The 25,769-nt window shown below is 43.3% G+C and overlaps 1 protein-coding gene across 8 annotated transcripts in view; it reads left to right on the top strand.

The window, feature by feature from the left end:
* Bcas3 (BCAS3 microtubule associated cell migration factor) overlaps positions 1 to 25,769 on the top strand; it is a 464,077-nt gene that overhangs the window by 27,715 nt on the left and 410,593 nt on the right. For all 8 annotated transcript variants that reach the window (XM_051158189.1, XM_051158193.1, XM_051158191.1 and 5 more), the window contains exons 5-6: positions 12,445 to 12,526; positions 25,169 to 25,241. In XM_051158189.1, the coding sequence (XP_051014146.1) occupies positions 12,445 to 12,526; positions 25,169 to 25,241 (155 nt within the window). The remainder of the gene's footprint in view (positions 1 to 12,444; positions 12,527 to 25,168; positions 25,242 to 25,769) is intronic.

Raw genomic sequence — 25,769 nt, forward strand, 5'->3', positions numbered from 1 at the left:
CTATATTGGACTCTCTTGAATGAGAGCCTTTTTTTTCTCTTTCTTTCTAGGAATATGTACATATAATTGATTTTTATTTGGTTATTTGTAAGTGGATGTGGTGCCTATTGAATGTGCATGCGTGCGGTTCCTGGGAGGGCATGCAGAAGCTTGAGAGGAGGACGGGTGTCGTCCTCAGTTGCTCCTTCTTACTGCCTTCAAACCAGAAGCTGCTGTTTCAGCTCCACTGTCTGGCCAGGGAGGGCTCCAAAGCTGCCTGTTTGTGTCTCTCAGAGTTGGGAGTAACAGGCAAGCACAGTCCTGCCTCACTGTATTTGCTTTTTGAGACAGTAGAGTTGAGTAGAAGTATGGAGCTGCTGTATGTCCCTGTATGTCCCATGCATACGTGACGGCCAGCATTCTACACCAGTGATGCAGTTGCCAGGGCTCACTCATGCTGCTGCACTGTGGGCTTTGATAAATGTGCAGTGACACGTGCCACCGCTCTAGAACCCCAGCACCGCTCACCCATGCTTTCACACGTGTCACCGCTCTAGAACCCCAGCACCGCTCACCCATGCTTTCACACGTGTCACCGCTCTAGAACCCCAGCATTGCTCACCCATGGCTTCACATGTGTCGCTGCTCTAGAACCCTGAGCATTGCTCACCCATGCTTTCACATGTGTCACCGCTCTAGAACCCCAGCACCGCTCACCCATGCTTTCACATGTGTCACCGCTCTAGAACCCCAGCATCGCTCACCCATGGCTTCACATGTGCCGCTGCTCTAGAACCCCGAGCATTGCTCACCCATGCTTTCACATGTCACTGCTCTAGAATCCCGAGCATTGCTCACCCATGCTTTCACACCTTGAGTAGAGAGGCCATCACACTTCTTGTTGCTTGGTACTGCCTTTGGCATTTCACCTAGCTGTCTGTTCTAGTGTAATATGCATGAAGCTTCTTCCATGTCTTTTTCTTTTTCTTTTTTTGGTTTTTCGAGACCCGGTTTCTCCCTGTAGCCTTGGCTGTCCTGGACTCACTCTGTAGTCCAAGCTGGCCTTGAACTCAGAGATCCACCTGCCTCTGCTTTCCGAGTGCTGGGATTAAAGGCATGAACCACCACGCCCGGCTTCCTCCATGTCTTTTTCATGAATTGATAGCTTATAGATTTTGCTATTTGAAGTAACATAGATTGTTTATATTGGATACATACCACAAGATAAAGGGACAGGGTTTCTCTGTGTAGCCCTGGATGTCCTGGACTGCCTTTGTAGACCATGCTGGCCTCCAACTCACAGACATCTGTCAGCCTCGGCCTCCCAACGTGTTGAAAATACAGGTGTGCACCACCACACCTTGCACAAACTTCAAGTTTATAGTTAGACTTTTTTTTATGTGTATGTGTGATTGTGCATATATGCACACAGACAAGTAAGTGAAACTTCATTGGAAGAAATTCTAAGGATGTTTTCTTTCTTCTGAAGCGCCCTAGTGAGCATTCCACCCTGCCCCCCGCCACGGGTAGGACAATCATTGCCCTGAGCACAGATTAGCTTTGCAGTTCTTAAACATAATTCAGATTGATGCAGTATGGAATCTCCTTTGTCTGCTCAGTGTATATTTTAGATTCATCCCATTCAAGCTCTTGTAAAAGAATGAATTAGAGGCAATGGAGTTTGTGTGCCTGGGTGACTGTGAAGTGTTATGACAGCTGCTAGGCCGACACTCTCTGTAATGGTGCTACATTGACTTCGGAGCACCTTCCAGTCTGCCTCCTGGCGCAAGTGTCTGAGTGGTTTTGCATTAACAGCCACCCCAAGGAAGGTCTTTTGACTACAGAAGTGTTAGTTGCAAATGGAAGATACCATTAGAGCAGCTTCAAAGGGCCGATGATACTTAGATTGGTGGGTGCTGAAGTCACGGCTGGGGTTTGAAGTGCAGAGTCTGAGTCAGCTGTGGGTAGCCACGCTGCACCATGCCGCTCGCTCTCCTTTCATCTCCCTTTGGAAAAGCAGGCCAGAGGGAAAAGGTTAAAGTTGCCTCAGTGCTTTTTCGATGTGTGTGAAAATTTGGAAGTATGAAAATATGATTACAAGTTCCATTCATTATTTATGTTCTGTGGTTTTCATACTGTTCCCGGGACTCACTTCCTTCTTGCTTCAAGTTTTGTGTTTTGTATTTAGTGTCAAGACCAAAATACAGACTGGCTTGCTGTCTCCTTCATGTGGTCAGCAAATATCTGTTCTTTAAGTTGTAAGTTCTCACAAATACACATTTTAGGTGGTTTTTGTGGTTTGTGTTTTCTTCCTTGCTGGCACACAGACTCAGCAGTGGAGACACTGACACTCTGGCATCAGCTGAATCATTTGTGGTTGGGCAGCAAAAATAAAACAGGAAACATACTCCATTCTTGCTCCTATTTGTAGGAGTGTGCAGCACTGGTCCTGACTGTTAGGAATGTGTTCCTCACACTGCTGTCTAAGGTTATGAAACTATGGAGGCAGAGCGGTAACATGGAATACTGGCAGCTGCTGCTGAAAACAAAAGGCCTCCTAAGTAAGAGATATTAGCTTGATGTTTCAAGGTGGCTTCTCTCTGTGATGTCCAGGCATCTTAAATTCCCCAGCTATGGCGAGCCTCCTGCTTCAGCCTTCCTAGCTTGTCTTACAGTGCCACCATGCCTGCCTGAGACCTGTAGGAAACGCCAATGGCTTTTGAGGTCAACACTTTTGGGCAATCTTTCTCCCTTTTTCTTTCTTCTCTCTCTTTTTTTTTTTCTTTCTGTTTTGTTTTGTTTTTTGAGATAGGGTTTCTCTGTGTAACCGTGGCTACCCTGTCCTCACTTTGTAGACCAGGCTAGCCTGAAACTCACTGAAGTCCGCCTGCCTCTGTCTCCCAAGCGCTGGGATTAAAGGCATGCGCTGCCACCGCCTGGCTTTTTCTTTAATTTTTAAAGTGAAAATATAATCCCACAATTTATGGAAGGATTGGTTCCAATATACCACAGCCCTTCCAATACATACAGAGTGTGTAGATACTTCTTTAGGTTGTTGTTTGTTTGTTTGTTTGTTTGTTTGTTTTTGAGACAGGGTTTCTCTGTGTAGTTCTGGCTGTCCTGGAGCTCACTCTGTAGACCAAGCTGGCCCCAAACTCAGAGATTCACCTGCCTCTGCCTGCCTCCAGAGTGCTGGCATTAAAGGCTTTCAATGGCTCAGTGGTTAAGAGCACTGACTGCTCTTCCAGAGGACCTGGCTTTAATTCCCAGCACCTACATGGCGTCTCAAAACTGTCTCCAATTCCTGTCCCAGGGACACTGACAACCTCACACAGACATGCATGTAGTCCAATAGCAATGTACATAAAATAAAAATGAAACAAATTTTAAAGAGGTGAAGATGCCTGGTTTGCATATAACCCAGCCACATTACTATAGTACTTAAGTCACTTGTAGTTCTAATACCTAGTATGATGGCAGTCCTGTATTACTTGTTGTTAGGTGTAGTGTTGCAGTAATAACAGAAGTAAGAGCACCTCTGTGATCAGTATAGATGTGACCACACCTGCACTGAGAGAGTGTTGGATGCAGATGACCCTGTGGACTGGCTATACAGCAGCAAGGGGGCTCAGGGTATTCCCAGCAGAGTCAGTGAGCTCCTTTTATTTGCTTTGGTTGTTCTGGCTACTTAATAGCTAATTAAAATCTCCTTGCTAAGCCAGCATGGTGGCACACACCTGGGACCCCAGCATTCAGGGAGGCAGAGGCAGGCGGATCTTTGTGAGTTCAAGGCCAGCCTGGTCTACAAAGTGAGTCTAAGACAGCCAAGGTTACACAGAAACAAAAACAAAACAAAAAAAAAATCTCCTTGCTTCTGTCACCTCAAATGCCTCCTGCTTCAGACTCTCTAGCACTCGAGATGTGTGCTAGATGCTGCCTTGCTGTCTTGTCTTCTTTACTGAGTGAAGATTATACCTGCCGTTGCCATATTCCATAGTGATATACATCCATTTCTTTCCAATGAAAAGAGGTTCTGTTGTTACTTTTCAGGGTAAACTATCATGTTACAGTTTTCGTTTTAAGTAGTTTTAGTCAGTTCTGTTAGTGTAAGATTGTTGCCAGTTTATAAACTGATAATGACACAGTTGTGTATTTATATGGAGTGCATGAGCCTTTTTGTTGCTTTAGGAATTGAATTAAAATATTTGCATATTTATTCATTTTGTGTTTATGACTGTTTAGCCGGCATGTTTATATGTGCACCCTGTGCATGTGGCGCCTACACAGTTCAGAAGAGGGCAGCCAGTCCTTTGGGACCTGAGTTGTGAGTCACCATGTGTGCACTGGGAACTGAGCCTGTGTCCTCTGGAAGAGCAAGTGGTGTTAATCTCTGCAGCCCTAGAATCGATGTTCTTAAATATATTTTTCTTTTCATTCCTTCCTTTCACCTCTATGCTTTTACATTTCACCTCTTTTCTTCCCTCCTTTTCCCCTATTAGGGAGACATTAATTTTGGGGATTATAATAGTTTTTCGTGCATTAGTATACATTTAAAGTATGGTTTTTCAGGTTTACGCGGTAATTAAGCTGAAAGTAGAGTTTGTGTACAGCTCCACCCCTCTTTTTGTTGTTAACCTCTTCAGGGATTGTGCTGTGCCTGCTCCAGGGGATGAGCCAACATTTACTTCATTTACTTATTTTAAGAATTTTTACATTTTTATTTTATGTGTATGGCTGTTTTGCCTGTGTGTATGTGTGCGCACCACTGAGTGCCTGGTGCCTTTAAAGGCCAGAGAAGGATCTTGGTGTTAACAAAATGTTGTGAGCCACCATGTGGGTGATGGGAATCAAACCCAGGTCCTCTGGAAAGAACAGCCATGCTTTTAAACACTGAGTAATATCTCTGGCATCAGTCTTTTCTTGTTTTTTGAGACGAGGTCTCATTGTGTAGCCTTGACTGGCTGGCGCTGTGTAGACTGGGCTGACCTGGAGCTGACAGGTCCTCCTTCCTCTGTCTCCCCAATGCTGAGATTAGAGGCATGTACCATCACATGTGCCCTAGTTTTTCTTTTTTAAACAAAGTTATAAAGCACAGGCAATAGCGTTCCTATAGGTCCATGGATTAAGTTGTTCCACGGTGTCTACTTTTATGTATTTCGATACATGTGTAGATATTAAATATTTACAGCAGAATTTAAGAACAGTGGGTTAAAGGTATAACCTGCTAAACACTTCTATAGATAGGAACAATCATTTGCCATTTATTCCCTCAACAAACAAATCCTTGGTTTAATTCTCATTTAATATTAATTATGTACTACATTTTAAAAAGGGTTTCTCTGTGTAAGAGTCCTGGCTGTCCTGGAACTCTGTTGTAGATCTGCCTGCCTCTGCCTCCCTGAGTACATCACCAACACCCAGCATGTTTTTAAACACAGTCTTGTAATAGCCACACTGCTATATAAGTTATTTTGCTTATTTCAAAGCTGTCCTGATGTAGCAAATTTATATATCTAATAAACGTAGCTCAGTGTGCGCTGTAGGTGCTCTGCTTTGTTAGTTCCCACAGGGAGTGACTTGGGCAGTGAGAATAAAACTTTAAGGAACACAGATGTTAGCGCTTTTGCTGTCCAAGACTTCCCCAGGAGGAGTTAGAGCTTTCACTTTAGACTCCGAGATGAATAGAGTTTTGATTTAAAGGCAAAATGTGCTTGAGATAAACCTGAGAAATTCTTCCTGCTTTCCAAGTCTCATGGCTCACTTAAAAAATCAGATTTTGGATACTGGGGAAATAGCTCACCCTTATAAAAAATTTTCCTGTGGAGATCCTGGGGCTCAGGCTCAGTGGCCAGCCTAGCAGGACACCCCCTCCCCACCAGAGGCTGGGGCTGGAGAGCTAGCTCAGTTTAGGATTTATCTAAACCCATGGTTTTTTGAGACAGAAGCTGGGTTGAGCTCACCGTGTGCTCACCCTGTATCTCGGTCTGGACCTGCCTCAGCTTCCAGAGTGTTGGGATTGTGACCATACCCCACGTGCTGGAAGCCCTTGGGTTTTTGAGGCTGGGTCACATTCTGTATCCCAGCTGGCCCTGAACTCCGCATTTTCCTTTACATGCCTCTCAGGCGCCAGGGTTCTAAGACATGTGACATGCCTGCCTTTCCTTCTTAGAGCAGCTTGAGCTGTAACAACTTTTATTGATTTTGGTTTCATTGATTTTTTTTCCTCCCCATTGATTTCCTTTTTTCAATTTTATTGATTTCACTTCTAGTTGATGCTTATTTGTGCCTTCTTGCATTGATTCATTTCTTTTCTCATTTGTTTCATAGGTAGTTTTAGATTTCACAATTAGAGCCTCCTTTTTCAACTCTGCACTAGTGCTGTGGATTTCACTCTGAGACTGTCTACCACTAGTTTCAATTGGTAAAAATGTTTTAAAGTTCAGCTTTGTGACACATGCTTATGATCCCAGCACTTTCCAGGGTCAGGAGTTCGAGGACAGCGTGGGCTGCATTAGACCCTGGCTCAAATAAAAACAGAGAAAACAAATCATAAGCAAAATATTTTTTAAAAATTTTGAAACTTTTGTCTTTGAACTTTGTGTTGTTTACAATTTGGTTGCTTAATCTCCCTCGTGTTTTGTTATTTTCCAGATGTCTTGCTGGTACTAATTTCTGAGGTAGTTCCATTGTGGTGACAGGGTGGTCTGTAGTTTCTGTTCTCTTAAGTGTGGTAAGGTACACTTATCACTATGAGGTGAATACCTCAGGCTTTACAGTTCCTTTATTAAGCGTAGCGTCACTAAACCAGCCCCTGTATGTCAGCGTGGGAAAAGGTGGGCTCTTCCTCTATTTGGGGTTAAGTTAGTGATCTGTCTTCTTCAGAGGTGCCGAGATGAGTCCTTGGGTATCAGTTACGTTCTGCAGTGTCTTAGCACCTGAGGCATTCAGGGGAACGGTGGAAAATCGTCTGACCCCACAGGAGCCCGCTATAGTAAATGCAGTTGGTTTACATGCCTGGTTTGGGGCTGGCTGGCACACCCAGAGGCTGACTTTATGCTTTTCATCCACGAACTTCACAAATCTTGGTGCTCTACTAGAGTGGCTGACATTAATGGCTGGCTAGAGTGCGAAGCCATGAGAGCCCTCAGATGCTGCTAGCAGCAGTATGAAAGCTGCGTCTGTGCCTCCCTCTAATTGTGTTTGTGTGCTCTGTCTGCATGTATGTCTGTGCACCACTTGTACTACTAGTGCTCCCGAGGAAGTGAGGTTACACTTAAGTTGTGGTTACTGGGAACCAAATCTGGGTTCCCACTAAAAGCAGCAGTGGTCTTAAGTGGAGTCTTGTCTCTTCTCCTGTTTTTTATTTTTTGTGTTTTACTTTGAGACAGGGGTTCACTATGTAGCCCTGGCTGGCCTAGAACTCAGTAATCCACCTGTCTATACCTCCTGAGTGCTGGGATTAAAGGTGTGTGCCGTACCACCACCCAGCATATTTTTAATTTTTTATTTAAGTATCTCTGTATTTGTATGTGTGTTTTGTATTTGTATGCCAGGAAATGGCATCAGGTCCTCTCTTACATAGAGAGCTGTGCTATGAGTTCTAGGAACGGAACTCTGATCCTTTGGAAGAACAAGTGCTCTTAAGACCTGAGCGATCTCTCCAGCCCCTTAATTGTCTTGAGAATAGAAGCAACTATACCAATAGGTCCCTGCAAAGAGCCACACATGCATATTCACTGAAGCCACCTGCAGTAAAGGTCATGGTTGTATCATCTGTGGGACTAGACAGGACTGTGAACTGTTTGCGTGGCCGAGACCTTAGTTAAGTTTAGTTAAGGAAAATATTGGGACCTTGTAGTAGGTGGTTCAGAGGACAGTGTGAAGAAGAGCAGGAGGCATTTAGGAATGCTGTCATGCACTCTAATAAACCTTCCTTATTACTATCCTCTCTGCTGTCCAGTGCCTGCCCAGCATGGGGATTGAACCCGGTTTCCTATCTGGGATCAGGCTCCAGCACCCGCCTGTCCCTTTCAGAGGTTCAAAGCACTCTAAAAAGTACTAACTAGGCTTTGCTTTTTGGACACGGGTCTTCTCTTGTTTTTAAGCCAGGATGGTTTTTAGCTTGTATGTAAGTAAGTCTCCTGCCTCAGCCTCTCAGTTGCTGGGACTACAGGTGTGGGCTCTGTGTCTGGCTGGAGTCATCTTTTCCACAGAGCAGTTGTTACATCTTTTCACCAAGGGTCATTTGCTTGTCTTTTCACCCAGCAGTTGCCAACCCTGAGACGGGGTTCATGGTTGAGTTCTTCCTGGAGTGTACACTGCCCTGGGTCAATTTCTACTGACTCAAAAAACATCATTACTGTCGTTTTTTTGCTACTTCAGAGTGTTGTAAAATAGCCGGAAGGGCGTGGTGTAGATTTCTGTAAAGTTAAATGACAGCGTGGAAGCTTCTAGAGAACACCCAGTAGGTAGTGCTCTGGAAGGGCTGGAGAATTATGATGTAATGTTTCCTGACCTCACATTTGTGTGATATCTATTGTTTGGAATTAGATATTGAATCTAGGGCCTCACTTTTTGTTTCATAAGAATTCATACACTAAGCTGTATCCTAGCAGTCACTGTTTATCCTTTAAAAAGTTTGTTTTTGAGATAGGCCTCGCTAAGTTTGCCTTCCTGGTCTTGAATTCACCCTATACTGCCCGGTAGGCAGAGCTTGAGCCTGTGATCCAGAAACATAAGTAAGACCATAGTTGTGCCTGTCAGCCTGGCGGCATTTGCTGTTTTGTGACAAGATTTTGCTGCACAGCCCAGGCTAGCCTTGAAATTGCAATTTCAAAGGTTTGAGCATTTGGAGATTTGGGGTGCTGGGGTACAGCTGTGTGCCACCATGCCTGCTTTCTCCTGTGTTACCATAATAGCTATGAAGCTGCAATTCACCTAGAACTAGAAATGTATTAGAGGCCTGTCAGCAGTGGGATATGTAAAATCATAGTGTTTTCATCCAGTGGGAGTCTTGTAGCACTAGAGAAAGAAAAACTTTGTAATTACATGCATCAACATGGATTAATTCATGACCATAATAGTGCGGAAGAGGTCCCACCAGTATACAGCACGACACCAGTTACACTGCATCCAGTCTGAGAAGCTCAGATTGTGGTTATGATTTGGGGAGGGATGTGGCAAGCCTTCTGAATTTTCATAACTTTTGCTGTTTACTTATTAATTTTTCTGGAGACTTTTTAGCCCAAGCTGATGTAGGCCAGGTTGGCCTTGAAGTTGTGGTGAAGATCCTCCTGCCTCTGCCTTCTGAGCATTTGCTACCAGCCTAGCCCTCACTTCCTGAGTGTACGTCAGTAGCACAGATGCTCTGTGCAACACTCATTAATCTGTACATATAACTAATGACCTGTACATTTTAAAGAGATTGCTGCCTCTCAGGAAAGTTTGCCAAAATGTCATTTGGAAGCTGCAATTCTCTGTTCTTACATGGCGGAGCAGGGCCAATGAGTGTGGAGGCCCTTGTGTGGGGTTGGAGTGAGTGATGGTGGCACAGCAGGGTTTCAGAGCAGGCTGGCTTCTGAACCTGGGTGACCTTTATTTGATTTTAGAATCCACTGATAGTTTTCTCAGAGTCCTCCCAGATCTTTCTGTATGTGTACTGAGCGCTGTAATTTCCTTTTCCTTAGATTGAGTTTTGAGATTCTAAACTTGTATTCCCCTTCCCCCTTCCAGTTTGGTATGTAATTTGCATATTTTCACCATGCGGAAGCTATTTTCTATGGTTGGAAAAGATTTTTTTTCTTACAGTGTGAACAAATCATTCTTTGTTCTCGTTATTGTGCCTTCAAACTGGTACGTCCGGTTTATGCCCCAAACAACAAAAGTCTGTCATCAGAAATTAAAATGCCAGCAGGAACAAAGGCAGAGAGCAGGAGGAGCTGGGGAGCGGGCTCCTCCTGTGCCGGCTTCGCGGCCTGGCAGCTGGAGTGTGGGTCCACTCCCCCTTGGTTGTTCCTAGCCTTTCTTGGGCTGTCAGTTTAAAAGTGAGCTTGCAGCGCCCTTTCAGGCTACAGGCTTGTCATTGCTGAGACGGCCATTTTCAGAGATCTTTTTTGTAGGAATCACACATGTAGTTTTGACTGATTTCACATGGTTTTGGTGTTTCTTTGAAAGCAAGGTTACCCATGAACACACTGGATGAAAGTATCAGAGGCAGCTGGGCACCTTCCCTGTATGTCTGTGTCCTTTCTGAGGTGTGGAAGGCTGTCTCTCAGGATATGCCTTGGTAGTGCTCTCTGCTCTCAGTGTGTTCTCATGTAGGATTTTCGTGGATCATTTGGAGGATTCGTTCCCTGGAGGCTAATATTCGAGACTGACATTCCACAGTTTGAGTTACACTTGTGATTGCAGCAGGATGCAATCTGATTGTGCACAGCTCTGTGTGACACGGTGCCTCCTCCCTTCCCTTTTCCAGTTCTAGAACCCTAGCTCAGGGTGCGAGTGTGGACAGTGAATGTGGTGGTGCATTTTCAGTCTCGCCTCACCTGTTGCCGTACGTTCCTCCCCCCCCCCCCCCCCAAGACAGGGTTTCTCTCTGTTGTCTTAGCCGACCTGGACTCACTTTGTAGACCAGGCTGGCCTCGAACTCACAGCAATCCACCTGCCTCTGCCTCCCGAGTGCTGGGATTAAAGTCATGTGCCACCACGCCCGGCTAAGGTTATCCTTTTTAACATTAGAGTTTTGTTTGATATAGTAAAAAACTAAGTGCCAGTTCTGGCACATGGAAACAGTAGTACAGAATGGGAGATTTTGTGTTCACATTGTAATTTGTTATGGGTGTAAATTTCACTCCTGTGAGATTTTTCGTTACTTTGTACTATACAACTTTAAGCCTTACATTTTTTTATACTTTTATTTTTTATTCTATAAAAGAATAGACTTAATTATTTTTTTGTCTAGTGGATACTGTATTTCCTAAATGTAATGGCTTGGTCACCATTCTCTGCTTTGTCATTTTCTGTTTGTTCTCCAGAACTCGGCAACAACACGTCTTTAGTATAAGTAGACAACCACTGTTTCACTGTTAGCATACCTGAGTTTAGAAACTGAGGATGTGGTATACTTCAGATTTCAGGAGAACGTGTGATCACTGCATTGGATGGAAGTTGCACAAATTAATCCTTCACGTTTTCCCCTAAATGATTCTGTTCTGTTACTGTAAAAGGAGACATGAGAGCTGCAGTGTGAGTTGCTCACAGGTTTCATTATTGAAATGAAAGCTACGAAGGCTTGTGAAGCCCAGGAGCCCAGGCCTGCTCTGCTGGCTTCTTTGAGCCTTTGGGTAGATGGTGCTGTTGTCGCACTGTCCGTGCTGTGCTCCTCATGTGACTCTGCAAAGCTCGTGCGGTGGGGAGGACTTGCTGCTGCGGCCAACAGATAGGAAAGAAAGACCCTTACAGCTCACAGCTTTCTATAGAGAGAGGCTGAAGATGTGAGCTCTTCGCCTTCTAACAGGAGCTCTGCGTGCACGTCGCCTTTTATGATGGATACATTCTTGTTACTTTAAACCAGTGGCTGGGCAAAGCCTATTAAAACATGAGCAGTATGTATCTTAATGAGATTTTATCTTTGTGGCGTCTGTTAGGAGGTCTTGAGTCTTTCGGACCACTTTTATACTGTTTACTGTCTTCTCTGATGCGATGTACGCCATCAGACACTGCAGTGTGCTGGGACCATATTAGTATCCCCTCGCACAGTCAGTCTAGGAAGCTGTTATTTGCTATTTCTATTTTAATCTGCTTGTCAGACCAAGCAGCAGGTAACAGGCATCTTTAAAACTTGGTGCGCACTGACATACCCCTTTTGCCTTTGGGAGAAACAGGGTACTGCAGTCTTTATATCCAAACACCGACTCTGACTCTACTCAAGGGACCGGACATTGCTACAGTGTTTGATCTTTGTTTATATTAAAAGTGATGACTTCCAAAGTTGCTCACTTACAACCTTATTGTTCACAAAATATCGCAGACAGAGGTGTCTTGGAGGTTGTTTTTAGCAGCCTTGTTTTGTAATCACAAAAGAATAGCTGATAGATTTGAATGATTTAGTTAGAGTAACAGTGACTGAGCTAGAATACTGCAGAGCAGTCTCACAGCTGAATGGCCCTAACATGGAACTGCACAGACTTCTCAGGGCCTAATGGAGAGAAATTACAGACTTCCAGAAAACTTTCTCAAGATCACACCAAGAACAAATTCTAATGTTTTCCTGAAAATGATTGCGATGATTGAAGATAGGGGTGTGTTTGATATGCAGGCTAGCCTACCATGCTAATGTATTATGTGGGTGTCTGCATGCGTGTGCTTCTGGAAAAGCCACAGCCAAACTTAGATTTTGTTACCATCTAGTAGCATCATGACCCACAGTTTAATATACTGAGATGATTGCTGTTTCCTCTTCTGCAGATCAGCGGGGAAGCCCAGGAGCTCTTCTCTGTTCGCCACGGCCCAGTCCGAGCAGCTAGAATCCTGCCTGCTCCACAGTTGGGTGAGTGTAACCCTTTAGAACAAACCACACGGTTTCTCTTCTGTTGGTTTTGGACTACAGACAACTAGAGTGATAACCCCTGTGTGTTTTGCCGCAGAGGTCCATTCTGGCCCCTCCTCTCCCAAGACAAACCCTTAGTGCTCTCAGTTGCGATGGAAATAGGTAATCTTAACCATTTCAATATGGCTATTCACTTTCTGCTGTGGTTTTGATTTATCTCCATCCTCTTTGATCTCGATTTGGCCTCTGCCTTTGCTCGCGCTTTCTCCAAGCCGTCTTCTCTCTTGGCTTCCTGGGCATCCTCTCGGCTGCCTTTGTTCTGCTGCTGGCGGGCTTCCTTGTGTGGGTATTCCCCAGGTCCCCCCTTGCATGCCTTCGCCTTCTCAGTTGGACACGCTGGCTCAGAGAGCTTGATTTTCATTATTGTCTCTGCTGTAGGTGACTCTGCTCTCAGAGACGTTGGCTATGGCAGGAGCTGTTGTGGGCTTCTAACCTTGAAGCTCTTTTATGGCAACTGCTTTTTTAAGTTTTTAATAGAATATATAATCATTGCGGAAAACAGCTAAGCTTGTCAACATCTTGTATACGGTGTTCTTTGGACCTACTCACCCTTTAGGTTTCATGCAAATACTTACCAATGTTACATTTAAATAGTGTGTATGCTATATTTATGTAGAAAGAGCCAAATGTATGTTCACATTAAGTTTTCTGGCTCTTGCTTATTATGATATCAGACATTTTCTTTTTCTTGTTTCCCATGTTCATTATAATGTGTTTCTACGGCTGGGTGTGGTAGCGCAGGCCTGTAATCCCAGCACTTAGGGAGGCAGAGGCAGGTGGATCTCTGAGTTTGAGGCCAGCTTATTCTATAGAGTGAGATCAGGACAGCCAAGGGTACACAGAGAAATCTTGTCTAGATAAGCCAGAACCAAACCAAACCAAACCAAACCAAAATCCAACAACAACAATAAAACAGACATTTTTACATGTGTTGCAATCAGTTATATTAATCACATGGGACACTTTAAAAGTTTCTTTAAAATAAGAAAATAAAGTACTTTAATTCTATTATTTTAAGATTATCCTGAAACAAAATATCTCATTAAGACTCCATGTAGCTGCTAATTTTTTACATTGGTGAGAGTGATGTTTACTAAAACTTAAGGCTTGATTGTGCAGAAGCAATTTTAGGGATCTATGTAACTAAATTTTCTAAAATGGAATGGAAAAAAATAACTGGACAACAATACCCTGCAGTCTCATGACTTCTCCCTTGCAGTTCAGCTACTCGGCCCTCACAGCCTCCTCCTGGTCTGCCCCAGCTCCCGCTCTCCTTTCCTCCCTCCACCCCCCCTCCCTTGCTTGCTCTGGGGTTTGTTGTTTTCTATGTTGTACTTTATATTTTCATGAAAAGTTTTGACGAAGAAGGCTCTAATAGGCTGTCCTTCCCTGCTGTGGACTGCTCAGGGTTGTCTACAAGGATGTTAACAGTAGCAGACTCTGCTCTTTGTCCTATGTGTAATTAGGAAAAGCAGATTTTGGTCTTTTTCATTTTACTTAAAATTTTTTTGTTTATTTAGTTACTAATCAACATTTCACAACTTAAAGTAGCTTTAAATTGCTTTGTTAGTCAATAAATTATTTCTTGTGCTAATCAACTCTCTTAGCTTTAAAGGGGAGTTTTACAGGATAAATGTTCTGACTGAAAAATTCTTTACGTGCCATCTTAATGTATTTAGTTAAATTTTAATATTTGTTTTTATTAAATGGACTCTATGGGACAGAACTCAAAGTTTGTATTAGAAGAAAGCAGTCCCCTGGGGCTGTCCCCGTCACTATCCAGGCCCATATTTTGGTGCTGCTCCTTCTGTAGCTTGTGAGAGCATGTGGGGGAGAGCTCCTCCCCATCCCTCAACTCTTGGCTGGCCAATAACTGTTTGCTAATGCCAGCATTATTTTAGAGGGTTGTGGGCATTAGTTTTGAGTTATGTGGAAGAGTCTGAAGTGATTTTGACATCTTTTTCCTCTTGTGTATCCTGGTACTCTGTCAGCAGGGTTTGTTTCCTGTGTTCCTAAACTTAGCAGTGATGGGGCCCATCCATTCTGGGCACCCGCAGTAGTTGTGGAGCTACCTTCAGGTGCTCTGCATGTTTTGTCTCCTAAGTGTTCTTCGTTCTCTGGTTTTAGATCATATGTATGTAGTAGGGATGACGTCCAGGGCCTCGGGCGTGTTAGGCAAGCACTTGACTGCTGAGCTGCACTCCCAGCTGTCTTGTCCCATTTATATTTTGAGGCAGGGTCTCACCAGATTGCTCATGGTGGACTTCATAGTCCGGGCAAGCTTTGTTTGCTTTCTGTTTCTGTAGTTTACATATTTATTTTTTATGTTTTTTTGAGGCTAAGGGCTGGCCTTGTGCTTTCTAGACAAGCACTCTATTGTTGGGTTAAATCCCTGGCTCCTGAGTAATTACTTTCTGTGTCATGGACTTTTAAAATCCAGTCAGTCTACATCCATCTATCTTTCTTTCTTTCCTATGTAATGTTGTGTCTGCATGTGTGCCTGCACACCAGAAGAGGGCACCAGATCTCATTATAGATTGTTGTGAGCCACCATATGATTTCTGGGAATTGAACTCAGGACCTCTGGAGGAGCAGCCAGTGTTCATTTCTTTTTTCTTCTTTTTTTGGCTTTTTGAGACAGGGTTTCTCTGTGTAGCATTGACTGTCCTAGACTCACTTTGTAGACCAGGTTGGCCTTGAACTCACAGAGATCTGCCTGCCTCTGCCTCCCGAGTGCTTGGATTAAAGGTGTGCGCCACCATGCTGGGCTTTTTCATTGTTTCTAAAAACTGTGTTACATTTCATCTTTCACACAACTCCTTGTTTTTAACCTTTTTTTCAACTATAGCTTTCTGGTCTCACAAACTTCCATATACAGCTGTATTAGCTATGAATTAAATCTGGTTTTTGTCATCTTCAAAGACAATCATTTGATTTGTTCAGCTGTATGAAGTCAGATTTATGACTAAACTCTCAAGAAATGTTGGTGTGATATTTTGATGGCACACACACACACACACACACACACACACACACACACACACACACACACACAGCCTCCAAAAGTGGGCCAGTTGATGCTTGCTCACAGTTATCAGCAGTCTCTTGCATAGAAGAGGGAACAGGCTTAGTGACATTTTAAATGTCTGAACTCTGAGATTTGGGGCTTCTCTGATGCTTTCTGCTCTAATTCTTCTCAGCATCCATTGGTAGTGTGTGTTTGCTCCTAATGCCTCTTCTAACATGGAAGCTGTGCTGCTTGGGGTCATTTAGGTCTGTTTTCCAAGCCTGTGCTTTGGTTCTCTTCATCCTGATCCTGTTCAGAGGACAGCATTCCTAAGGAGCGTGTCTGTCAAGTCTGTGTTTGCTGGGGTGTGCCATGGGCTTTGGCAGAAGGCGTAACCTGCCTAAACCCTGTGTCAATACCCTTTCCTAGGAGGCATCTAGAAGAAGGTTCCAAGTTAGTAATCGGTGTGAACTCTAACCCCTGCTGGCGCCTTTCTGATGACACTCAAGGCTGCACTTGGTCATTCCCCATTTGAACCTTCACTCTCACTTTACCTTAGTCTCAGCATCCTTAGTAATTACTTTGTTTTTATGTCAGGAAATACTTTTACCAAATCCAGGTGTTTTAGGTTCTATATACTGCATATTTCCCTGAGAGTGTGATTTACTTTAAGGCCAGGTGTAGTATCTTTAATCTCAGCACTGGGGAGGCAGAGGCTGGTGGGTCTCTGAGTCCAGCCAGTTCATACCACAAGTTATAGGACAGCTGGGGCTACATGGAGGAAACCATCTTTTAAAAAAGTAGCTTAGTCTTTATTTTTTTTATTAGAAAGATGTAAAATACCTTTAGTGCCTCTGTTATATTTGGAGAGGAGGGAACAACAAATGCAGAAAGCCATTGTCCTCCATTGCTGCACTTAAGCTTTGGGCTTTGGTCATAAATGTCACAAGTACAGCCGTGAATTTTGTTTACTTTTATTAAAAGGGATGTTGACTGGTATTTTCATGAACTGAAATAATCTCACAACAGTGCATTGGGTGTCTCAGTCCAGGATTAGGAGAACAGGTTTAATGAGCAGCTGCTGAATTGCTATGAGCACAGTGATAGTGACCCAAACACACAGGACCTCGCGGGTTAAGTGCTGTCACTGGAGAGGGAGTCTTGGCAAATGGACAAACCTTTGGTGTTAAAACTCTGTATTTGTTTGTTGTGACATATTCCTAAAACTCAACATTTGCTAAGTACTAGCTAGTATAAAGTAAGTATAATTTACCTTTATTGAAAAAAATGTATTTATTTTAAGATTAGTGAGTTTTAGGGATATTGTTTGATGGGCAATCAAGTTGATGCAGCTATGTCACTGTCACTGCATTGAATCAAAGAGGGCCTGCCCATGATTGCAGAAAGGCCCACTGTCAGCTCTGCGTGCCCTAGGACAGTTAGGCAGGATAAAACAAATGTGGGAAGGATGTGGAAACATCGGAACCTTCAATCATGGTGCCTGGGAATGTATCATTAGTGTAGTTACGTTGAAAACTAGTTTAAAGTTCCTTAAAATGTTATATATAGAGTTACCACATGAACCCATCAATTCTGTCCCTAGGTATACAACCAAGATATGAAATATAATGTCCCTATAAGAATGAAAATACATGTCCATTCAAGAATATATGTGAAGCTAGGCGTGGTGGTGAACGCCTTTAATCCCAGCACTCAGGAGGCAGAGGCAGGCGGATTAAAGCCAGCCTGGTCTACAAAGTGAGTCCAGGACAGCCAAGATAACATAGAGAAACCCTGTCCCCAAAAACAAAACAAAAAGAATATATGTGTGAACTTCATTGAAATAGTATACAAATATGGAGATAATCCAGATACTTACCAACTGGTAGCTTGTGGTACCAGTGGACTATTACTTGGTCGTTAACAGAAGTGGGTTTCCATTTTTTAATAGTGCTGTATATTGGATGTCTTGTCTAAACTGTGTGTCATGCTTTTGAGACTCAGCTGTGTTGTACCGTCTCAAACCTTTAATTTTAATATGTGTGTGTGTTGTGTTTGCACGCTAGCATGCTAGTGTATGCTTCTGTGTGCTTGCATGGTGGTGAGAGAAGGCCGTTGTGAGTCTTTCTCTGTCATTTTCTAGCTTATTCTTTTAAGACATGGTTCCCCACTGAACCAGAAGCTGGGAGTTTTTACAGGTCAACTGGTTAGTGAGTTCCCAGGATCCACTTGTCTTGGTGTTCTCCCCACTCTACAAATGCTGGCATTACATGCAGACACAGCCATGACTTATCTTTCAGTGGGTCTCTGGTCCTCCTGCTTGTACAAGCAGCCACTCTTACTGTTGTAACTGGCTATTCCACAGTGATCCATGACATGAAGCAGGGTCTTGCCATGCAGCCTTGGCTGGCCTCAGTTCCCTCTTCCCTTGTTTCCTAAGTGCGGGGGTCAAAGGTGTGGCCTTTCCAGGTCTTCTATTTCTATTGTTGCCTTAAAGTATTGATTCTAGAGGCTTAGCCTTGTGGTAGAGGTGTGGTTAGTATGTGTAAGACTGTGTGTAGTCTCCAGAAGATTTACTTCCAAAACCCAGAAAAACAAAAACAAAAACAAAAACAGAACACCAAGCCTGCCAACTATTACATTCCAGACCCCAGTTCCTGTCTGTTTTGAGCAGTGGTTCTGTGCCAGTGGTGTCGTCTGCAGGCGTTTCCTCACAGTTGGTGTTTTTCATAGTGCACTCCACAGAGCATGGTAAATCACATTCCCCTTGCGCCATGTTTGGTGACTCACTGATGCTCTGTCCACTTCATAACCCGCCTGTGCTACTGAGTCTCTTGCTAGTTTCAGGTGTCTTAGCCTTTGTTCTCGGGCATCTGCTGTTAGTGTCCCAGTTCTTACCCCGACTTCTGATGGTGTTTCTTACTTGCTTACTGTAACTGTAATTTGTAGCACGCAGCTTTGTGTGTGGTATTTCAAGCTTATTTTGAGGGTGGGGAACAGGAGCCGTTTCTATTTCACTGCCTTTCCAAGTGCTGGGGCTGTTGGTATGAGCACTGTGCTTGGCGTTAGTATGAATTCTGATAGATGAACATGTTTTTGGTGTGAATATAGCTATTGTGATCATTGACTTACAGGTCTTAGTGTCACAGAGTCAGGGCATGGATGTGCTGAGCAGACAGATAAGCGAATCAACAATATAACATGTGCAATGTGGGCGACAGGGAGGGGCTGTAAAGAAATGTATCAGGGCACAGAGATAGAGTGTGAACAGATAGTGGTGGGCAGAGAGGCCTTTCTGACGGAGGTGTTTGGGCCAAGATATATAACATATAAGTGGGAGCATTCAGCAGAGAATGCCAGGTGCTGTGCTGTGACGCAGGAGAGCTGGGAAATCCCAGGGTGCTGCAGAGTGAGTAGTGTGGATAGGCGTCCTGGCACTGTGGTCATGGCAGGAGCAGGCTGGCATCACAGATGGGACTGTGACCTCTGTCAGTGTGTCCCCTTTCAGCAGTCATGGCGACCCTCTGTGACACATTCCTTTATATAATAGCAGTAAAGAATTAGCTAATTAGCCTTTGACAATAATTTGCTTTTAGCTGTAGCAGAATAGTTGACATACACTTTCTCTTCATCTCTCCTCATTTCTCCCTGTTTCCCCTGGTGAGTCAGAGGCGAGAGTTGTGTTCCCTTCATAGTCAGATGTGGCATTTAGCTGTACAATGAGCGACACTGTTTAACCTTCTCTCATGATCAGTCAAGTCCAACAGTGGAAGATTTTGGTGGCTTTGAACATCCGTGAAAGAAGGCCTGGTTGTCAGTGTGAAATACAAGGTACTTCAATGGGTTAAAGGACACTCACATGCTAAGTGCTCAAAAAGATGACGTCTTAGGTTAGAGTGATGCCTAGGGACTGCTGGGGGTCGGGGGACATATGAGTAGCATCACATGAGACCCTTGACTTCAGCCCCTAGACTCAGAAGAAAGAAATCTGCATCTGCTTTAGTACAGTTTTTGAGTTCACTGGGAGGCTAACATGTATGAGGGCAAATGAATGCCAGGGTGAGCTTTGTGATCATATTAGGTGAAATAGTTTAAGGCTGTGAGAGTTTTGTCCTGTCTCCCTTGTGCTTGGTCCAGATCCACGAAGCCTCTGGATCCATGTTCCACCCCCCCTTTTCTGTTTAAAAAGTTGCTCACTCACATTTCCTGTTTAGATAAGAAAAAGACACGAGAGAATTATCCAATTTATGGTGAAGATTATTTATGGAAAATAGAAGTTGTACTATGCAAAAATCCTGACAGCCTACAGACCGACATAAAAATTTCTTGACAGTAGAATCATCTGAGATTGCACATCTTGCCTATGTCTTAGGAGCTCACATTGAGGGGCTCTTTAAGTAAAATACCTCAAGGACAACTTGGTGCCACTGATACTAGAGAAAATGATTTTAGTTACCTCATCCCCCACCCCCCGAAAAAGTCACCTCAGCATGTGGGCAGTGAGTGGAAGAGGTTCCATATTCCAGCGTCATTGTCAGCTAGCTGTGGAGGTTGAAGACAGCTGGGGGAACACGAGAGACCTGTTCCAAGAGAGGCGGCGGTGGGTGGGGGTGGGGGGAGATGGGGCAGTTTAACTGAATGGTTTAAATGAATTTAGTTGTTCAAAGAAATCCTTCTGGAAAAGGTTTTCACAGCGAAAATTTATTAGCGAGGACATGCTGGTGTGTAAAGTCTCTCTATGTAGGGCGTCGTCTTCAGCATCAAAGGGAGAGGCGTAATATTTCATCACCAGGCGGGGTTTGTTTGCCTCTGGATCTGCTTTTGGACTAAGGTAGAAGCTGTTTCTAGTTGATATCTTGAAATCTCAAGGCTGATTTATGAGCTTAAGCTCTTTGGTTTAAATGAGTTTACAATGGTGTTCGTGATGGGGGATATTAGTTAACGTTTTCTGACAAGCAAACTGTTTTGAATTTTGTTGAGTGGTGGAGGAGTTGGTGACTTGGTGTGCAGGTCCATTTTCATTACTTTAATTGTGTGATTTATTAGGATTTTAAGCTTTTTATAAATGTTTTAGTGTTATAGGACAGAATTAAAAGGATTTAGAATAAAAGGAGTTTAACAAAAGGACTTTGCAACAGGATTGCAGTAGTTTCTGTATTTGATGGATTTGGTGAGCCGCATTTCATTTCAATCATTGCGGTGCATTCTGTCAAGTGCTGTGGAGCAGGTGTGTGCAACGTCATTCTCTCTATTGTGTACACACACACACACACACACACACACACACACACACACACAATTTATATATAAAAAGTTAATCCGCTCCAATTTGGAGGATTACATTACTGGAGGGTGGTGACTCCATTAGGCCTGTGGAAGAATACAGGCTGCTATTTATACCATTAAAACCAACAAACTAAGTGAACTGAACACTGCTGTGCTTATGAGCGTGTAGAACTTACACACTTGCAGTTTAAGAAAGTATTTAAATGAGAGCTCAAACTCTGAAATTGCAGTTTTTCCCCCCTAGTTTGTAAAGGGGTTTTCCTCAAATGCAATGAAAGACTTTGGGGATACTTGTTTCTTGTGGTCCAGTCACTGACTTTTGTGGTAGTCACTTTGTGGGCAGCACTAGGCTTCTCTTGTGTGCCTTACACACCTGGCTTCCGACTGTCCATAACTCTTAGGGCGTGTGTTGTGCGGAAACCTGCTAACCTGATAGATTCCAGTTGTTGTTCAGTGGCATCTTGAGAAGAGTGAAACTGTCAAGCCTGCCTTGCCGGCATTGCACTTTCAAAACTTGATGTTGCTTCCATTGAAACAAGATTGGTCTGTACAGAACAGGTGCAAACTGGAAAGAGCAGGAAGTAGGACGCATGTTAAGGAGTGAAGGATTGGCTCTGTGTAGATGGAGTTCAATTGTAATTAATTTTGTACAGAAAGAGTGTAGGCTTTGGATCAGTTAAATTTTAACTCATGCTTGGATTTAAAAGTCAGATTATTAATTGTTAAATCGGATTTGTAGCAGAAGCAGAATAATCCCTTGTAAATTATGTTGGAACAGACATGTTTTGTTTTATTTAAATTTTTATGTAACAACATAAAGCATGTAATTTGGAGTACTGTGCAATGTTAATCTTGAACAAATATTCTCTTTTGTTTGTTCATATTTTAGTTTGGAGATGGAGTCAGGCTTTAATTTGTTATATTTCTCCTGCCTCAACCTTCCCAGTGCTGAGGGCGAGAGTGCTTGGCACACCTGGCTTCTGATTTTTCTTTTTGACGCCTCTTCCACATTGGATCTGTGAACCCAGACTTTGAGGATTTCTTGTGCATGTTTTATAGTGTTTTAGAAAATTTTCTTCAATTTATCTCTGGTGCTTTTTTCCCAAGTTTTAAAATAATATCTACCACTTGAAATTTCACAGGTTTCTCCCCTCCCTACTCTGCCCTACTCATTTCACTCCTCACTTCTCTCTTTATTTTTCTCCTTTTATTATGTGGCTGAGGATGACCTGGAACAGTTCCTAGTGCTAGGACTACAGCCAGGGGCTACCAGGCCTGGCTCATACAGTCCTAGCAATGGGGCCTAGGGCCTGAGCGTTCTCTGGACAAGCACTCTGCCCCTTGAGCTCTATTCCAGATCCCCAGAGCTCCTCTTGAACGCTTCAGCATGTCTTCCCGTTTTCTGGAAATCAATGACAGTGATATTATAATTCTTGATGTGTTCTCCCTGTACAGACACTTTCCTAAACGACTGTGTGTGCATCTTTGGCTGTCTAGGTGCTATTGTCTGTACCAAACTCACAAGCTGACTGCCAGCTTTGAAGCTTCCCTTTCTTCGACCCAACTTCCCTCGCGGCTTGTTTGCTGGATTCTTCTGATGGACAGTACTTCTCAGTCCTTCCTCCTGGGGCTGTTCTGTTCCCCAGAGGAGATATGGATGATAACGATCTGACAGTACTGTTTGGGAAACTCAGAGAGGGAGAGGTCTTGGGCATGGGAAAGGCGGCTTTGACATTAAGCATTAATGCTGTCATTTAATCCTCACCTCACCTGGAGTGCTGTCCAGGGCTCTCTAGAGAGCTGCCTTTCAATCGGGTGGGAATGGGGAGGGTGAGCTAAGTTGTCTGGAAGTAAAGTTTGTGCCATCTGAGAGTTTCTCAAGTAGCCAGTGACAAGCCAGTCCCCTTTATTTTAGACTGGTTCTTTCACATCCAGTCCCAAGTGTGCCTGGTAAAATCACTTTGTATGCCTTTTATAATACTGGTGTTTTTCCACCACTGGGGCCTCTGACTTGTACTTAGGGATACTTAATTCTTCAGCACTTATCTCATTGGTATTATCACATATTTTAAAACTTTGTTTTATAACTGGTTTCATAGACTTTTTAGAGAGAATAAAATTAATAAATGCATGTTTTCACCCTCCTTGCTTGTGTTCATATTTAAAGCAAGTACTACCTTGTCTCTTGGCATATGGCTTCTTGTTTAAAGCGAACACAGACATTTTACAGTAAATTTATGTATCACGTGGGTTGAAAACCAGAAGGCAGAAACTATTTCCGCATTGAGAAGTTTTTTTCCACTTCCCCTGTCCTGTAATTTCCCTCACCTCTCCTGTCAACAATGATTATGACTTTGATGTGCCCTTGGGAAGTATGTACATCAGAATAGATGCTGGGTGGGTCTGTATGCCCTCACTGTTGTGTGTGTACCCCATTCCCCACTCCATCTGCTGCCGCCGCAGTGCTTGCATCCAGCATGTCTTGTTAGCAGCTGTGGGGAATGGAAGTTTCACCACACACTTGGCTCTTTCCTCCTTCACTATTTTAAACAGTGCTGGAAGAGTAATCAAGTATGTAAGTTGTCTCTCATCCTTGAGGGTACATGTAGGATACAGTTTCAGCTGTGCTATTGTGGATTCTGTAATATTTGAGTTTATAATTTCAACTAATTAAATTTTGATAAATTTTCAAAAATTGGATCTTACATTTGATAAATATCAATTTATATGACTATAACTTAAGTTTTAAGTAGAAAGTTTTTAAGGGATTTATTTTATATAATATTTGCATGATTGTGTGTGTGAGAGAGAGTCTATTGGAGCATGTGTATTTGTGTGTGTGTGTGTGTGTGTGTGTGTGAGAGAGAGAGAGAGAGAGAGAGAGAGAGCGAGAGCGAGAGCAGGAGAGTGAGAGTTCACATATGTCCCATGGAGCACAAATGGTGATTAGGGGACAACTATTGGGAATATTCTCTCCTTTTTGCTGGTCCTGGGGATCAGACTCATGTTTTCAGGTTTGCCTAGCAAGCAAACTTTTATCCAAAGTAATAGGAATAATTTCTAAATACTGCTCATCGTTTGATGATCCATTTGGTTTCATTACTATCTATTCCTTTCCTATCATACCATCCTAGATAAGGTATTAGTTTTATTTATTTATTTTTGATGTAAAGAAATCTTGACCAAGTGCAGTGGCACTCAGGGGACAGAGACAGGTGGATGCCTTTGATTTCAAGGCCACTCAGATTCGTCTCTACGAAGCAAAATTGTAGGCTAGCCAGGGCTATACAGCGAGAGATCTTGTGTCAAAACCAAAAACCTTCAAATATAGTAACAGTATTGTGGGGGAATAAAAGTTTCTCCTCCACCCCATGACTTCCCGTAGTTGGAGACTGATCGCAAGGATTAGGATGGCATGAGAGACAGGCACAGGTAGTGGACAGAAGTGGCTAGGGTGACAGTCATGTGTGAAGTTGGCATTTGTGGAAAAGGAGCTAAGATCAAATTAAAGCGTGTTCACTTAGGTTTGCTCATCTTTCATTCTCACCTCCAGTGGTTCCTTTTCTCCTGCTGAAGGGGTGAAGTCTGCCATGCGGGGGTTTCCTGACCTCTTTGAGGGAGTATGGAGAAGGCCAGACTGACCTCACACCTGCTGTTTACATTAAAACCACCAGCAGCACAGCCTCCTTGTCCCATCAACACAGTTTGTAGGAACTTCTCTTGATTGTGTAGCTGGACATCTTTCCATGTCATTGGGATGTAGGGCATTGCTATTATTTTAGTTTTATTTTTAAAGAGGTTTGCTTTTAATTATGAGTATGTGAATCCCGTGCATGCCTGGTGCCTGAGAAGGCTAGATGGTAAGTCACCTCCCCTGGAACTAGAGGTACAGAAGGTTGTGAGCTGCCCTGTGGTGCTGGGGACTGAAGCCAGGTCCTCTGTGAAAACAACATGTACTCTAAACCCATGAGCCGCCAGTGCAGCCCCATACACTACTGTTATTAACACGGGTTATCTTACCAAATGTCTGTCAATATCATTAATGTTTTTCTCCCTCATCTTTTCTTTATTTTGTACAGTTAAATGTGTAGATTAAATATGTTATTCCGAATAAGTTTCCATTGTGTGCATACATATTTATGTATATACACAAACATGTGCACATCGCTCAGTACTTGGTAGACAAGTGATTTGCCACTCATCTACCCCTCCTTCTGTTGTAAGTAATTTGCAATTATGGGAAATATACAAGAATTTCTCAAAACATTTTGTTTTATGCTTTCTAACAGGTGCTCAAAAGTGTGACAACTTTGCTGAGAAAAGGCCACTTCTTGGTGTTTGTAAGAGCATTGGATCTTCAGGGTAAGGACATTTAAACTGCAGCCTTAAAACACCAGCGCTTGTTGTGATGTATTTATTACCTGCATCACTCTTCACATGCGCTGATACTGAGTCAAATGAAAGCAGTGATAACAGATCACTGTGCGGTCTTGAAATAAAAGATTGTGAGCATTGAGACGAGAGTCCACGCATTTGAACATATTAATAACTAATACGCACGCTTCTACCACCGAAGTCGCCATCAGGTGGTAACAATAATGATGTCACTAGCACCACATGTCAGTTTTGGCAGTGTATTGCAGTTGTGCCTTGTGCCCGAGGCCACACTAAAGGTATTACTTGGTTCTCTCTTATTCCTTGGCATACTATGAAAAAAGCACTGTTCTCCCTACTCTCCACATTAAAGGAACAGATTTGCTGAACTCACACAAAGCAGTTTGCTGGAGATTCAAATGCTGTCCTGGTCGTGCTGGCTACTGTGCATGAGGGGCTGCTTCCCTGTGTCACCACTAGTTCAACCCTCTGCCCAATTCCAGATAGGAATATGGT

This window comes from Acomys russatus, chromosome 16 (genome assembly GCF_903995435.1).
Source record: "Acomys russatus chromosome 16, mAcoRus1.1, whole genome shotgun sequence".
Lineage (NCBI taxonomy): Eukaryota > Metazoa > Chordata > Mammalia > Rodentia > Muridae > Acomys > Acomys russatus.